Below are 17,978 nucleotides of genomic sequence, written 5' to 3'. Positions count from 1 at the left end.
AGGATAAAACGAAACAAAATAAAGCTAAGCACAGGCAAAATCCTAGAGGAAAACTTGGTTCAATCTGCTTTCCAACAGACACTGGGAGACAAATTCACCTTTCAGCAGGACAATAACCTAAAATACAAGGCCAAATCTACATTGCAGTTGCTTACCAATACGACATTGAATGTTCCTGAGTGGCCTAGTTACAATTTTGACCTAACTCGGCTTGAAAATCTATGGCAAGACTTGAACATGGCTGTCTAGCATTGATCGACAGACCTGACAGAGCATTAAGAATTCAGAAAATAATAAGATAAGATTTAAGATTTACCCAGAAAGACTGACATCTGTAATCGCTGCCAAAGGTGATTCTAACATGTATTGAATACTTATCTAAGCAAGATATATTAGTGTGTTATTTTCCAATAATAATACAAATGTTCAACAACAAAAAAAACACTTTGACATTTAGAGTATTTTGTGTAGATCGTTGACGAAAAATGACAATTCAATCCATTTTAATCCCACTTTGTAACATAACAAAATGTGTAAAAAGTCAAGGGGTGTGAATACTTTCTGAAGGCACTGTAACTGCATTTCTGTCTGACCCCCCCCTTCCCACTAGCCCCCTGTTATCTACAAAGTGATTTTCTTCCGTCTTAGTCCACTCTCCCCACTTTGATTGTGGCTGCCTGTATCAGTATCTGTTCTGAGGGGCCATGTGACTGATGTCACACACACTGCTCAACATTTCCTGCTGCTCAACATTTCCTTCGTTCCTGGTCAGTGATAAAGGCAGGCGCTTTGTTAATGATTTGGTTTGGGGAACAAAAAAAGAATGTTCTCTGAGGGTGACATTATTAAAAGTGTTGGAAGATTACTGTTAATGTCACATGTTTTTAGAAATGAGTGCAGCCCCTGAATTAGAGCTGGAATGATAAACTGAAAATTAGCGACACCAACCACACCAATCATTTATCGCAGGCCTTTAGCTGATATCCCACATTACGATAAGTAGCCTATACTAGAGAAATGTGAAGTTTCAAATGAAATACATTTGCTGATATGGATGATTGTTAACGGGACAATTGATTGCTACAACCACTAAACTAGTAGTAATAGTTTAAAGGATAATAAATAAAAAACGGTGGTGCACATTAATGTTCTAAACTTATCATTCTATTTATCATTATCACATAAATTCAGGCAATTTATCACAATATGGATTTTCTCTACCCTTAATACGCTATCCCTCCCCTCCTACATTTGTATTTATTATGGATCTCCATTAGCAGCTGCTCTTCCTGGGGTCTGGCAAAATTAAGGCAGTTATACAATATTACAATATATTCATAACAGATTTCACAACACACTAAGTGTGTTCCCTCAGGCCCGTACTCCACTACCACATATCTACAACACAAAATCCATGTGTACGTGTGTGTTTAGTGCGTATGTTACCATGCATGTGTCTGCGCCTATGTTTGTGTTGCGTCACAGTCCCCACTGTTCCATAAGGTGTATTTTTATCTGTTTTTTAAATATTCTACTGCTTGCATCAGTTACCTGATGTGGAATAGAGTTCCATGTAGTCATGGCTCTATGTAGTACTGTGCGCCTCCCATAGTCTGTTCTGGACTTGGGGACTGTGAAGAGACCTCTGGTGGCATGTCTTGTGGGGTACATGGTCAGCACACTTGTGATTGCTGCCAAAGTGCAACTAGAAGAGGGGGACAGCCTGGAAAAAATAAGAAATTTTGACCTGCTGGGGTTTCTTTGCTCTAACCCACCGGTGGGTCAAGCCAGCCCAAGTCCAGCCCCCAGACAGACATTTACAGTGCATTCGGAAAGTATTCAGACCCCTTGACTTTTTCCAAATTTTGTTACATTACGGCCTTATTCTAAAATTGATTAAATAACAAATTTTCCTCATTAATCTACACACAATACCCCATACTGACAAAGCGAAAACAGGTTTTTAGAAATTTTAGCAAATGTATTACATTTTTTTAACAGAAATACCTTATTTACATAAGTATTCAAACCCTTTGCTATGAGACTCGAAATTGAGCTCAGGTGCATCCTGTTTCCATTGATCATCCATGAGATGTTTCTACAACTTGATTGAAGTCCATCTGTGGTAAATTCAATTGATTGGACATGATTTGGAAAGGCACACACCTGTATATATATATATTTACCGTAATTTTCGGACTATAAGCCGCGCCTTTTTTCAAATTTTTCGACCCTGCGGCTTATATAACGGTGCGGCTAATCTATGGATTTTTACAGCTAACGGCCACTAGAAGACCTCCTAAATCTATGGATTTTACAGGTTACAGTCCACCAACTTTAACTCTATGGGCTCTATGACCGGTCCGCGCCCCCCACCTTTAAGCGGCGGGCTCCAGCAGGAAAAGCTGGAGGCCGGAAAAGAGTGAGACAGGTAGCGCGCAAAAGTAAAAGTGGAACCGAGAGTGGTACGAGAGACAGAACGAGAGACAGAACGAGAGCAAGACAGACAGACATTACGAGAGCGAGACAGTTTGTCTCTTTCCCGACAATCCCCTCTGTGCACAAACCCTTACATATGGTAATTAAACATTAAAACACCTGTGGCTTATAGTCCAGTGCGGCTTATATATGTACACATCATTCAATATCATTCAATTTAGCTGCTGCGGCTTATACTCCGGTGCGCCTTATAGTGCGGAAAATACGGTATATAAGGTGGCACAGTGTCCTCTTGTTACTGGAGGGCTGAGCCTTAGCAGCTTCCTCTGTGCACTCTAGAACCCTCTCGGAACCCCTCATCCCATTTCCCATCTGCTAGCACCAGTGTCCTGTGCGCTCCCTCTTGATCGTCTGTGTTGTGCGTGACACAGGTTTAAAGCAGGTTGGACTGACCCACGTGGTAAAGCCAATATTGCGTAAAGGATGCTGTTAATTTCCACTGCCTATCGGCAGTTATATTTTAACATTTGAAATAGCAGTGAAATTAAGGAAAAATGATGGCCTTTGTAGTTTGCATGTTTCATCTGGGATGCAAGATGTATTAGGTCTTGGAAGGTTGCATTTCACAGGATGATTGTAACAGTGCTCTTCATGTGCTGTACTGTCTAACTCAAAGATTAGGCCTATTTTGAGCCTCCGGGCAAATACAATCCCTGTTTTTAATAATTGGTTCTGTGTTTTTGACAATGTGCTGAGAGACAGAATAATACACTTTTTAATTACTCCTTTTGAATCGAGTCATTTCACTCAGAATGTGTTCATGCGAATCAGTACAAGTGACTAGATCTTTTCAATGGAAGTTCCAAACCACTGCCAGACAAAGACATTTGCGTGTTGAGGTTATACGGAAGTAACGTAATGCCCAGGCCCCAGACCCTTGTTTTTCCCTAGCCCGGGTGCCAGTATGAGACATTTGCCTCAGTCTAGATACTCTGTCATAGTAATTGTTACATATATGGGCTGGGTATTCAATGATTGGATCGCCCTTTCCTGCCAAAGGGCAATAACATATTTTGTGCTGCCCAAGTCATTCAGAGTTACAAAAGTTTTCTTTTTAGATGGGATGCATACTAAAACAGTGCTCTCAGCTTGGCTAAATCATTGACACTTACAGTATATCCTTGTGCTCTCTGGGGGATTTGGATGAGCATAACAAATTCCTCAAAGATAACAGTAGGCTACCGTAGCATCGCATCAGCAATATTTCAACTGAATTTAACATGAATGAGAAATCATATCGTCACAATGTCTGTAGTGGCAGTTCAGTCTAGAAACTCAGAATGGAATGGCTGCCGACCCTGGAGATCGGAACACACAGATGAATTCAAATATTTCAAATAATAAAGAAGTACCTGACAGCTCCTTTCTGTATATTGTGCAAATGTTTTAACACCGGTAAGCAGTAGCCTAACTAGAGTGCCACAGAGTATGTTAATTATTTTATAGAACTCATCCCAACTAAATGTAGTAGTTCCAGAATGAGATGACCCCAGGACAGTGTTCTCTCAACTTTGTTCCATAAAATGTTCACAACAGGAAGTGAGTTATCCACCATAGCCTATAGGCCTGTGTCACGATCTGAGCGATGAATATGATTGGTTGTGACAGGAGATACTCTCAGAAGACTGGGAGACTAGTCGCCTGCCTCGCACAAAGCACTTTTTGTCTTCTACTGCTATTTCAACCTTTTTTTTCTCTTGTTTCAGTAAAAAAAAAAAAACATATGATGATGAGGTCAGGGCTAAATTTGTCCCAGACAGACAGAAGCGGGAGGCTGCTTCCTCTTGGTTTGTCATCGTCCCTCTTGATCTATGTGGAGCAAAAAGCAGATCTTCTTTCTGAAAAAAAATGTTGAGTGAAGATTCATCATACAAACAGTATAGGCAGGGAGTGAGGTTTTTGTATTTCGCCTTTTGTGTTCAAATAGGCCTACAGTATGTCTTCATTAAGATACTTAGGCTATTAAATGATGTCTCAATTAATTTGCTTGCTTGTCATGTAGGGCTCGTCAAATGGACCGTATGAATGCTATGCCCTCACATTTGAGTTTTACACTGCACCAGTGTACCACATTTACCATGATGACAGACACACTTACATTTGTCAAGCTGTAGAGGTCCATGTTTTAGCCTAACCTATATACCCTATAGCTTAGGCTAATTGAAGCTAATTGGAGATTCAATGTATCAATTCTATTCTATCTAATTATCAAATTGTCATACTCCTAGTTCACGGATATTTTGTATTTTTGTACATTATGGCTATTTGTACATTATGGCATTTTATTGTAACTCTTGGCTATGTCACTGATGTGAGGAATATGAGGCTTCTGTTCACATATCAGCTGCATAGCATGTTGACATTACAGAAAGTACCTCCAACAGTGACAGATCCATAATGGAACCTATCAATTATTTACTGTACGTGAGTTACTTATTAACTGAAAATACATTTGTTATTTCATTACGAGTACACAAGTAGCATTGTCTAGTCCATGTTAGCTGGGAGTGAGTGAGTTTTTCAGCCCATCCCTTAAGTCTATGCTTCTCCAGTTAGTTTCACTTTGAATCCTTCTCTTAAAACAACCCCTTAGCCTGACCAAAATTAACACAGCCTTAACCATGTAATTAATCTAGGCTTAGTCGTCCAATGGCAGGGAGTGTCTCTATATGTTATTATAAAACAAACCAAAAAAAAAATTGAAAATGCTGTTGACCTGAGGTATGAGTGTGCACCTAATCACCCTGGTGTGTGTGTTTCAACAGGCATCCGCTCATGGGACGTGGACCTGACAGCCTGTAACCTGGACGAGCAGCTCAAGCTCTTTGTGTCGCGACACTCTGCCTTCTTCTCAGAGGAAATAAAAGGTAAGGAGAATTTTGGGACTTTCCCCCCACTGACCTCTGAAATAAAATGTGTTAATTCATTGGTCATATTTGACCACTTTATGTATGATATATTAAAAGTGCCTGTAGACTCTGTAGGTGAAGACCACATTGCTTTGACCCATGTACAGTGCCTTCAGAAAGTATTCACACCACTTGACTTATTCCACATTTTGTTGTTACAGCCTGAATTTAAAATGGATTCAATTGAGATGTTTTGTCACCGACCTACACACAATACCCCATAATGTCAAAGTGGAATTATGTTTTTAGAAATGTTTACAAATTGATTAAAAATGAAAAGCTGAAATGTGACCCGTTTCAGGAAAATAGGCGTATGTCGCGGGTCACTACTTCACAGGAGAGCTCTTTGAAAGTAAACTTTTTTATTTGAATCAAAATGCGTTTTTTGGCAGAAATGCCTTCTCGAACATGTGAACTTTCATGTGCCTTAATAACAAACTCGTGATGCCTCTGTAAATACGAGTGAAATTGTTAAATTAAGAGCCTAGTTGGTTTAGCCAAAGAAAAAGACAGCAACCTTCCCGCTACCCATGATTTGTCTGAGATAATGAGTGGGCTGGACATGTCAAGAGATGAGTTTGGATTGGTCTGCCATATAGAACGCTTCTGTCTATTTGAGCTGGTCAGTATGTCTAGGTAATCCTGTCTAACGCGGCTTAATTTTTTTTTATTGTGTATTAAAACTGCATAAGTGTTGCGCTCCACTTTCTGGACGACAGAGTTTTGAAATTAGTGGAATTCGAGTATGATAGCTAAGGAGATGGAGAAAACACCTGTCTCCTGATTACATCTTCAAACTAAGGGCAACCATGGCATCCGACAGGAATTATGTATACGGGTAAGATAGTCTAGCTAGGTAAATTTTCAGATATTACATGTTTTTGACAGAAAGAGCCATTTGCTTGGCTATCTATAGCCTAATGTTAGCTAGCTAACATTGAACCTGGTTGGTTAGCTACCTGCAGATTCATGCAGGGTAGTAACGTCATGAGTTGTGAATATGGTTAATTGTTTAGCTAGCTAACGTTAGCTGGCTGGCTCGCTAGCTAATGTTACGTGTATGACCTTATTGTTCGTATCTCAGAGCCATTTGCTTAGCTAGCTATAGCCTAATGTTAACTAGCTAACATTGAACCTGGTTGGTTAGCTACCTGCAGATTCATGCAGGGTAGTAACATCATGAGTTGTGATTATGTTTCATTGTTTACCTAGCTAGCTAGCTACATGTCTTAACAAAAGACTCCTCTATGCAAGTAACCATTTCGGGTGCGTTTGTAAATTCAGTCTGGCCATCTACTTCAATTACAGAGCACTCTCGTCTGAGTGTGCCAGAGCGCAGAATAACTGATGAATTTACGAACGCTCAACACCCGTTGAATATGGCCGGTGTCAGTCAACATCGGCAAAAAAGCGTAATTAAATTGTTGCCAGCAGCACAGTTAGTCACCAACGCTCTGGATAACATGAAAACAGCCTAACCAGCTCTGTTAGGGCGAGTAAAATGGTCAGAGTGGGGTGTTCTCTAATTATGTGTCTGGAAGTAGCTAGCCAATGTTAGCCAATTAGCTTGGGTGCTTGACTGCCGTTGTGAGGTCAGAACGTTAGCAGCTCTTGCTGCTGGTGACTCTCAGATCCACCTCTACGCAGACGACACCATTTTGTATACATCTGGCCCTTCATTGGACACTGTGTTAACAAACCTCCAAACGAGCTTCAATGCCATACAACAATCCTTCAGTAGCCTCCAACTGCTCTTAAACACTAGTAAAACTAAATGCATGCTTTTCAATCGAACGCTGCTGGCACCCGCCCACCCGACTAGAATCACCACTCTCGACGGGTCTGACCTAGAGTATGTGGACAACTACAAATACCTAGGTGTCTGGTTAGACTGTAAACTCAACTTCCAGACTCACATAAAGAATCTCCAATCCAAAGTTAAATCTAGAATCGGCTTCCTATTTCGCAACAAAGCCTCCTTCACTCATGCTGCCAAACATGCCCTCGTAAAACTGACTATCCTACCGATCCTTGACTTCGGCGATGTCATTTACAAAATAGCCTCCAACACTCTACTCAGCAAATTGGATGTAGTCTATCACAGTGCCATCCGTTTTGTCTCTAAAGCCCCATACACTACCCACCACTGTGACCTGTACGCTCTTGTTGGCTGGTCCTCACTACATGTTCGTCATCAAACCCACTGGCTCCAGGCCATCTATAAATCACTGCTAGGCAAATCCCCGCCTTATCTTAGCTCATTGGTCACCATAGCAGCACCCACCCGTAGTCTGCGCTCCAGCAGGTATATCTCACTGGTCATTCCCAAAGCCAACACCTCCTTTGGCCGCCATTCCTTCCAGTTCTCTGCTGCCAATGACTGGAACGAATTGCAAAAATCTCTGAAGCTGGAGACTCTTATCTCCCTCAATAACTTTAAGCATCAGTTGTCAGAGCACCTTACCGATCACTGCACCTGTACACAGCCCATCTGAAATTAGCCCACCCAACTACCTCATCCCTATATTGTTATTTATTTTGCTCTTTTGCACCCCAGTATCTCTATTTGCACATAATCTCTTGCACATCTAGCATTCCAGTGTTAATACTATTGTAATTATTCTGCACTATAGCCTATTTATTGCCTTACCTCCATAACTTGCTACATTTGCACACACTGTATATATATTTTCTGTTGTATTTTTGACTTTATGTTTTTTTACCCCATATGTAACTCTGTGTTGTTTTTATTGCACTGCTTTGCTTTATCTTGGCCAGGTCGCAGTTGTAAATGAGAACCTGTTCTCAACTGGTTTACCTGGTTAAATAAAGGTGAAATAAAAAAAATAAAAATGAACCCTACTCATCGGCCAGAGCGTCCGGTGTGCGCTCTGAACGCTCCGAGAGTGACACGTTTTGAATTTACAAACGGACAATCTGACAGCACAGTTGCAGTCACCAACGCTGTGGATAACATAACAGCCTAACCAGCTCTGCTAGGGCGAGTAATGTTCTGTCATTTGTGTCTGGAAGTAGCTAGCAAGTTAGCTTGGGTGCTTGACTTCTGTTAGTACAGAACGCTTGGATCAACCCTTAAAGAGATGTGTGGGGCTAAAGCTTAAGAGGGTGTGAACGATGCTGAATGGGTGTAGACAAAGAAGGGCTCTCCAGTAGTAGTACCAAAAGATTCAAAGGCCATTTTCTCAAAAGTGAGTTTACAAGTTTATCAACTTTCAAAGCAAAATTACTTTCCCATTGTTCCTCAACTGTAGTGTATGATATACCATGTTGTATCTCTTAGTCTCTACTTTAATTCAATGTAAAAAAAAAAAAAAACGTTTTAATTTTTCTACATAAGACCGATTTGAGCCGATCGGTCACAAATCAAATCAAACTTTATTTGGCACATGCGCCGAATACAACAGGTGTAGACCTTGCCGTGAAATGCTTACTTACAAGCCCTTAACCAATAATGTTGTTCAAGAAAGAGTTAACAAAATATTTACCAAATAAACGAAAGTAAAAAATAGTCAAAAGTAACACAATAAATGTCTTGAGTCAATAAGTATTCAACCCCTTTGTTATGGCAAGCCTAAATAAGTTTAGGATTAAAACTTTGCTTAACAAGTCAGATAATAAGTTGCATGTACTCACTGTGTGCAATAATAGTGTTTAACATGATTTTTGAATGACTACCTCATCTCTGTACCCCACAAATACAATTATCTGTAATGTCCCTAAGTCGAGCAGTGAATTTCAAACACAGATTCAACCACGAAGACCAGGGAGGTTTTCCAATGGTTCGCAATGAAGGGTAGATGGATAGATGGGTATAAAAAAGCAGACATTGAATATCCCTTTTAGCATGGTGAAGTTATTCATTACACTTTGGATGGTGTATCAATACACCCAGTCACTACAAAGATACAGGCGTCCTTCCTAACTGTTGCCGGAGAGGAAAGAAACCGCTCAGGGATTTCAACATGGGGCCAATGGTGACTTTAAAAGACTTAGAGTTTAATGGCTGTGATAGGAGACAACTGACGAACAAAGAAGCCTCTACAGAATATAAATATTCCAAAACATGCATCCTGTTTGCACCAAGGCACTAAAGTAATATTGCAAAAATGTGGCAAAGCAATAAACTTTTTGTCCTGAATAGAAAGTGTTATGTTTGGGGCAAATCCAATACAACACATTACTGAGTACCACTCTCCATATTTTCAAGCGTAGTGGTGGTTGCATCATGTTATGGGTATGCTTGTAATTGTTAAGGACTGGGGAGTTTTTCAGAATAAAAAAAGAAACGGAATGGAGCTAAGCACAGGCAAAATCTGCTTTCCACCAGACACTGAGAAATGAATTCACATTTCAGCAGGACAATAATCTAAAACACAAGGCGAAATATACACTGCTTACCAAGAAGACAGTGAATGTTCCTGAGTGGCCGATTTACAGTTTTTACTTAAATCTACTTGAAAATCTATGGCAAGACCTGAAAATTGTTGTCTAGCAATGATCAACAACCAATTTGACAGGGCTTGAAGAGTTTTGAAAATAATAATGGGCAAATGTTGCAAAATCCAGGTGTGACATGTATTGACTACTTATCTAATCAAGATATATTAGTGTTTTATTTTTCATATTTTTTTTTACAAATGTTAGAATTTTCCTTCCACTTTGACATTACAGAGTATATTGTGTAGATCGTTGACAAAAAATGACAATTAAATCCATTTAATCCCACTTTGTAACATAACAAAATGTGGAAAAAGTCAAGGGGTGTGAATACTTTCTGAATGCACTGTATGTTAACAAGGCATGTGAAAGTGGTTGAAGGGATTATGTTAATAGCAATTCAAGGCCATTGAAGATTAGATGCTTCATACAGAATGTTCATTTTATTGTCAAGTGCTCTTGCACCATTGCTTGGATCCATAGTCTCAAATCAGTCTGCCTTGGCTGAACAGACTGGTACCAGCAACTCTTCTGTATGGTGTACATTTCCAAGATGGAATTGGGTGTGTGTTAGGCAGCTGAGTGAACAGCTGAAATCCTCATCACCCCTAAACCACCACCCCATGCTATTATTTTCCTGTCCAACTTATTATTTTAATTACAGTTGAAGTCGGAAGTTTACATACACTTAGGTTGGAGTCATTAAAACTCATTTTTCAACCACTCCATACATTTCTTGTTAACAAACTATAGTTCTGGCCAGTCGGTTAGGACATCTACTTTGTGCAATTTTTCCAACAATTGTTTACAGACAGATTATTTCACTTATAATTCACTGTATCACAATTCCAGTGGGTCAGAAGCAGGGACGGCTTGTTCAATAGGGCGATATGGGCGACGCACTGCCAAACGGGAAAAGGAAGGGATTTTTTTTCTAATCAATTATAAAAAAAAATATATATATATATAATTTTTTTTATAAATTTATAAAAAATTATATCACGGCAACAGCAGTTATCAGTGTTCACGTCTGATCTGCCAGCCACTAAATGTCAAATCAGGCTAAAGTCGTGCTTCAAATGGCCCCGCCCGTTTTTTGGGCGATTTCAGTCAGGTTGAAAATCGCCCAGAAGTCTCTCATAGCCTGTCATGTAAAATTTATTTTTTCACATTTCAAAGCTTTCAATACATTCTCTATGGGTGTCTGTGTGCATGCACTTACGCGCTTTCGTCATACGTGACGTAACGTTGAACGTAACTAAGACAATGGCGGCTATCAGCGTCTATGTTGCGACCTGCAGTGTGGCGTTATTTTATGTTTTTAATTTGTAGACTTAGTTTACAAACATTCTGCAAACATTCTGCTTTGGACTGATCTTCGGTTTTGGACTGATCTTGTTGATCGTGTACATACCCGCTACTGAACGGACTAAATAATGAAAACGCTGCTGGCAGAGAGGTGGAGCCGGCCACCTTCACCCTGGTCAGAGCGGACCGCGATCCTGGTAAGAGAGCGACTGTACCCCGACATTGAACTGCTTTCTGTGTCATTGAACCTTACTATTGTTGATAAAACAAGTTTACTGGAGAACGGAGAAAAAGTAGAGACTTTTGGACAAGGTGGATAATTGTATAATATAAGGCAGTTTATTCAGAGGTAAAGATATCTGCAATCGCGTTCACGGACCCGTTCGTCAAACTCTTAGGGAGCTATAAATCAAGCCCCATTACTTACCATATCAGATAAGAGAAATTGCTGCAGCTACATATATTTTACATCCTGGCCCTACATAGTTCACTATTTGCATCACTTACCAAAATATTACATGTGGTCATATATGCTTGGAAAGTGGAGATGCCATAGAACGTCAAAAAAGTAAACATTGCTGGAGACGCATTGCGTTTGCTAGCGAAGAGATTTGTTGTGGCAAATGAACTTGGGCTGGGAATTGCCAGGAACCTCACGATAAGATATATGCATCAGCATTGCGAGTCTCATGATTCTATACGTATTGCGATTCGATACTGTGATTTTATTGCGCACCATATGTCTGTTGCAGAGGGATCAGAAAGCCATGAGAACGAGTTTTGATCAGTCATGGAAATAAAAGTGCTGAAAACAAATTGGCTCCCAATGTGAAAAGATTGAGAACAAGCTATGAAGGAACAATAATGGTGTTTTGGTGCAGGTACAGCCAACTAGCGCTAAAATATTGCGATATTGTCAATACAGTATATCGTAAAGTATCACTATGTAACTCGATTTCTTTCACCCCAATCCCTCAAATTAACGGTAAATAACTGAATTGTTTGCCCCACATTTAGCTAAGATGATTAGCTAGCCAGCTAAAATGTTTTATTTAGTTAGCAGTCGCATCTACAATAGTTTACTGTCAATAACATGTCTCCAAAAATGACGTGGTGTCTCCAATTGTGTTGACATTTTACAATTGCAATGCGCATCCATGAGTATCCACTTTCTGTAGCTCAGCTGGTAGAGCATGGTGCTTGTAACGCCAAGGTAGTGGGTTCGATCCCCGGGACCACCCATACACAAAAATGTATGCACGCATGACTGTAAGTCGCTTTGGATAAAAGCGTCTGCTAAATGGCATATTATTATTATTATTATTATTATTATTCTGAAGAGAGCCCGAAACATTGTGTGCAGACATTTTATGCAATAAATGAAGTAGGTTCAATCTAGTAGTTCTGATCTTCTGATTGGTCCTGATGAGTTGGGCGAGGTCCCCTCCAGGCTACTGTCACTGTTGCATTGGCTCTGAGTCGGGTTCTCTGTCTTCAAATGTTCAGCCTAAGAGAGGGGATTTTTGTGTGTGTGTGTGTGTGTGTGTGTGTGTGTTTAACAGTGATGATGTGTGTGTGTGTGTGTGTTTAACAGTGATGATGTGTGTGTGTGTGTGTGTTTTGTGTGTGTGTGTGTCCTCAGAGCAAGAACTCGTGAGTTGGAAGAACTGAGAGGCCTATGGCGTGGGTGTTGTCCTTGGCCACCTGCTGACAAGGCTGACAAGATAGGACCCTTTTGTCCATTGTTATTGGATAGGAACATAACTTATAACCAGCTCCTGACCTAAATAGATCTTAGCACAACATTTTACTCAACATATCATATTCCATATTCACTATAACAAATATATTTACTACGACATTAGCAAGAACCGCCACATCCTCAGCCGGCTAATCCAGTGTGTGAAGTTTTGCGGAGTGTTTGAGTTAGCTTTGCGAGGCAAAGATGAAACTGAGGGCTCCACCAACCCTGGTAAGCCAACACTTTTGAGATCAGTCAATAAATGCTTCTGGTATTGACTTATATGCTGCCCCTGTCTTCATGTTGTTGCTGGACATATCTTTTTTTAAATGTGTGTAGGTCACCTAAATCATCAGAAAAATTGCCCCTCCTGAGAATTTTTTCAGGAGCCGCCACTGGTCAGAAGTTTACATACACTAAATTGACTGTGCCTTTAAACGGCTTGAAAAATTCCAGAAAATGATGCCATGGCGTTAGAAGCTTCTGCTAGGCTAATTGACAACATTTGAGTCAATTGGAGGTGTACCTGTGGGTGTATTTCAAGGCCTACCTTCACACTCAGTGCCTCTTTGCTTGACATCATGGGAAAATCAAAAGAAATCAGCCAAGACCTCAGAAAATAAATTGTAGACCTCCACAAGTCTGGTTCATCCTTGGGAGCAATTTCCAAACGCCTGAAGGTACCACATGAATCTGTACAAACAATAGTACGCAAGTATAAACACCATGGGATCACGCAGCTGTCATACCGCTCAGGAAGGAGATGCGTCTCCTAGAGATGAACGTACTTTGGTGCGAAAAGTGCAAATCAATCACAGAACAACAGCAAAGGACCTTGTGAAGATGCTGGAGGAAACAGGTACAAAAGTATCTATATCCACAGTAAAACAAGTCCTATATCGACATAACCTGAAAGGCCGCTCAGCAAGGAAGAAGCCACTGCTCCAAAACCGCCATAAAAAAGCCAGACCACGGTTTGCAACTGCACATGGGGACAAAGATCTTACTTTTTTGAGAAATGTCCTCTGGTCTGATGAAATAATAGAACTGTTTGGCCATAATGACCATCGTTATGTTTGGAGGAAAAAGGGGGATGCTTGCAAGCCGAAGAACCATCCCAACCGTGAAGCACGGGGGTGGCAGCATCATGCTGTGGGGGTGCTTTGCTGCAGGAGGGACTGGTGCACTTCACAAAATAGATGGCATCATGAGGAAGGAAAATTAGGTGGATATATTGAAGCAACATTACATTTACATTTACGTCATTTAGCAGACGCTCTTATCCAGAGCGACTTACAAATAGGTGCATTCACCTTATAGCCAGTGGGATAACCACTTTACAATGTTTTTTTTGTTTTTGTTGGAGTAAAGGGGGGGGTAGAAGGATTACTTTATCCTATCCCAGGTATTCCTTAAAGAGGTGGGGTTTCAAATGTCTCCGGAAGGTGGTGAGTGACTCCGCTGTCCTGGCGTCGTGAGGGAGCTTGTTCCACCATTGGGGTGCCATTTCAGTCAGGAAGTTAAAGCTTGGTCGCAAATAGGTCTTCCAAATGGACAATGACCCCAAGAATACTTCCAAAGTTGTGGCAAAATGGCTTAAGGACAACAAAGTCAAGGTATTGGAGTGGCCATCACAAAGCTCTGACCTCAATCCTATAGAACATTTGTGGGCAGAACTGAAAAAGCATGTGCGAGCAAGGAGGCCTACAAACCTGACTCAGTTACACCAGCTCTGTCAGGAGGAATGGGCCAAAATTCTCCCAACTTATTGTGGGAAGCTTGTGGAAGACTACCCGAAACATTTGACCCAAGTTAAACAATTTAAAGGCAATGCTACCAAATACTAATTGAGCGTATGTAAACTTCTGACCCACTGGGAATGTGATGAAAGAAATAAAAGCTGAAATAAATCATTCTCTCTACTATTATTCTGACATTTCACATTCTTAAAATAAAGTGTTGATCCTAACTGACCTAAGACAGGGAATTTTTACTAGGATTAAATGTCAGGAATTGTGAAAAACTGAGTTTAAATGTATTTGGCAATGGTATATGTAAACTTCCGACTTCAACTGTATGTTGCCCGGCTACTTTTTGACTGTTTCTTCAGTCAAAGTCTATTAAATGAGTCCCATTGAATATCTGTGTGAATGCTGTTCTTGACCCACTTTTCAAACTAGACAGCTGTTACACCCCATGACGGTCATAATTCTCAGAGAAGACGTCATACGCATAAATTAGTCAAACATCCTAAATGGTAGGAGAAAGTTGCTTTAAATGAGAAAATCCATTCCAAAAAATGATATGCTTTGCAATTCATTGATATAATAATATGGTCATTCATCCAAATCCACTTAGAGATAACACATGTGGGAATCATACCCACACACACATACTGCCTTACAGTAGTCTATAGCTTCCAGTTCTCATTCTCATGTTATTATTGACCCCTGTTAGGTGTGTGTGTCTGTCCCTGGGATTCTTCCCTGCTGTTTGCATGCTGGGCCACAGTGGTTAACAACGCGGCGGTGCCCTGGGACTAGAGGTTTGCCCTGGGACTAGAGGTTTGCCCTGGGACTAGAGGTTTGCCCTGGGACTAGAGGTTTGCCCTGGGACTAGAGGTTTGCCCTGGGACTAGAGGTTTGCCCTGGGACTAGAGGTTTGCCCTGGGACTAGAGGTTTGCCCTGGGACTAGAGGTTTGCCCTGGGACTAGAGGTTTGCCCTGGGACTAGAGGTTTGCCCTGGGACTAGAGGTTTGCCCTGGGACTAGAGGTTTGCCCTGGGACTAGAGGTTTGCCCTGGGACTAGAGGTTTGCCCTGGGACTAGAGGTTTGCCCTGGGACTAGAGGTTTGCCCTGGGACTAGAGGTTTGCCCTGGGACTAGAGGTTTGCCCTGGGACTAGAGGTTTGCGTGCGGAGAGGCTATATCTGGCAGGAGATCAGCAGTGGCAGCAGTTAGATGGGTTGACCGCTCGCGGATTAGAAAGTCTGTCTTGCTCGGCTGGTCAGGGGCTGCTCAGCCTGGCAAACACCAGCGAGTTTACATTCGCTCAGCGTCTTCACACTTGAGTGGAGATGGAGCTCGCTTCCTTCCCACCAGAGATTTTCTGTCCCATGATAACTCCATCTTTTATGTCTGGTTGCTGTAAAGACTCATTGAACTTTTCAGATGAATGTGCTATCTACACTGAACAAAAATAAAAACGCAACTGAGTTACAGTTCATATAAGGAAGTCAGTCAATTAAAATAAATTCATTAGGCCCTAATCTATGGATTTAACAGGACTGGGAATACAGATATGCATCTGTTGGCGTGGATCAGAAAACCAGTCAGTATCTGGTGTGAACACTATTTGCCTCATGCGGAGCGATACATCTCCTTCACATAGAGTTGATCAGGCTGTTGATTGTGGCCTGTGGAACGTTGTCCCACTCCTCTTCAATGGCTGTGCAAAGTTGCTGGATATTGGTGGGAACTGGAACACGCTGTCGTACACATCGATCTGGAGCATCCCAAACTTGCTCAATGGGTGACATGTCCGGTGAGTATGCAGGCCATGGACAAACTGGGACATTTTCAGCCTCCAGGAATTGTGTACAGATTCTTGCGACATGGGGCCGTGCATTATCATGCTGAAACATGAGGTGATGGCGGCAGATGAATGGCACGGATCTCGTTACGGTATCTCTGTGCATTCAAAATACCATCGATAAAATGCAATTGTGTTCGTTGTCCAAAGCTTATGCCTTCCCATACCATAACCCCATCGCCACCATGGGGCACTCTGTTCACCACGTTGACATCAGCAAACAGCAATCGGTATTCATCCGTGAAGAGCACAAGTGGCCATCGAAGGTGAGCCTTTGACCACTGAAGTCCGTTATGACACCGAACTGCTGTCAGATCAAGACCCTGGTGAGGACGACGAGCTTCCCTGAGACGGTTTCTGACAGTTTGTGCAGAGATTCTTTGGTTGTGCACAGTTTCATCAGCTGTCCGGGTGACTGGTCTCAGACGATCCCTCAGTTGAAGAAGCCGGTTCTGGAGGTCCTGGGCTGGCGTGGTCACACATGGTCTGCGGTTGTGAGGCCGCAGACTAAAACATTGGAAGCGGCTTATGGTAGAGAAATTAACATTTCATTCTCTAGCAATAGCTCTGGTGGACATTCTTGCAGTCAGCATGCCAATTGCACGCTCCCTCCTTCAAAACCTGAGACATCTGTTGCATTGTGTTGTGTGACAAAACTGCACATTTTAGAGTGGCCTTTTATTGTCCCCAGCACAAGGTGCACCTGTTTTAATGAGCTTCTTGATATGCCACACCTGTCAGATGGATAGATATCTTGGCAAAGGAGAAATGCTCACTAACAGGGATGTAAACACATTTGTGCACAACATCTGAGTGAAATAAGCTTTTTGTGCATATGGAACATTTCTGGTATCTTTTTTTCCAGCTCATGAAACATGGGACCAACACTTTACACGTTGCATATATATTTTTATTCAGTATATTTATCATCCAGATATTCTACAATACAATCTGGGAAAATGATAGAATTGATGTTGAGAAAAATACTTGATTACCTTTACTTCTCCTCAGTCAAACATCTACTTGAGAAATTTAGCGGAGTCGCCGGCCTTGGTTGGAGGTTACGGCAGAAAGCCTTATTATGTTGTGGCCACTGCAGAACCATTCATCAACGTTTTCGCCACAGGCTGTTGTTCTCGTAACACTGAGAAACTTAACTCAGCTGACTGAAGACTACTTGAGTGTATTCGTCTGTTAATGAAAAGCAAAACACAACCAAACAAATACTCTTCTGTTGGAAAATGGGAGCATTCAAGAAGAATATGGAACTTTGCATAACATTCCAAGTGGATTGCCGAACCCTTGACGAAGACCGCCCCTTGGGCCCATTTTACTATTTTAAACAGCCGGTCTGGAGAGGTTGACAGACACACAGACACACACACAAGTGGCATTCTCCCCGTCTTCAATCTTGTTTGCTCTGTCTTTCGTTCAGTGACCATTAACAGCAGCACTAAAAGGACCACACTTGT

The 17,978-nt window shown here is 41.4% G+C and overlaps 1 protein-coding gene across 1 annotated transcript in view; it reads left to right on the top strand.

Annotated features, from left to right (window-relative positions):
- Positions 1-17,978, top strand: part of LOC121576483 (microtubule-associated protein 1S) — a 41,525-nt gene that overhangs the window by 6,109 nt on the left and 17,438 nt on the right. The window contains exon 2 of the mRNA XM_041889649.1: positions 5,265-5,366. Coding sequence (XP_041745583.1) covers positions 5,265-5,366 — 102 coding nt within the window. The remainder of the gene's footprint in view (positions 1-5,264; positions 5,367-17,978) is intronic.

The sequence above is a fragment of the Coregonus clupeaformis genome, chromosome 11 (assembly GCF_020615455.1).
Source record: "Coregonus clupeaformis isolate EN_2021a chromosome 11, ASM2061545v1, whole genome shotgun sequence".
NCBI lineage: Eukaryota > Metazoa > Chordata > Actinopteri > Salmoniformes > Salmonidae > Coregonus > Coregonus clupeaformis.
The sequence above is the reverse complement of the archived record's forward strand: the minus strand, read 5'-3'. Positions and strand labels throughout refer to the sequence as shown.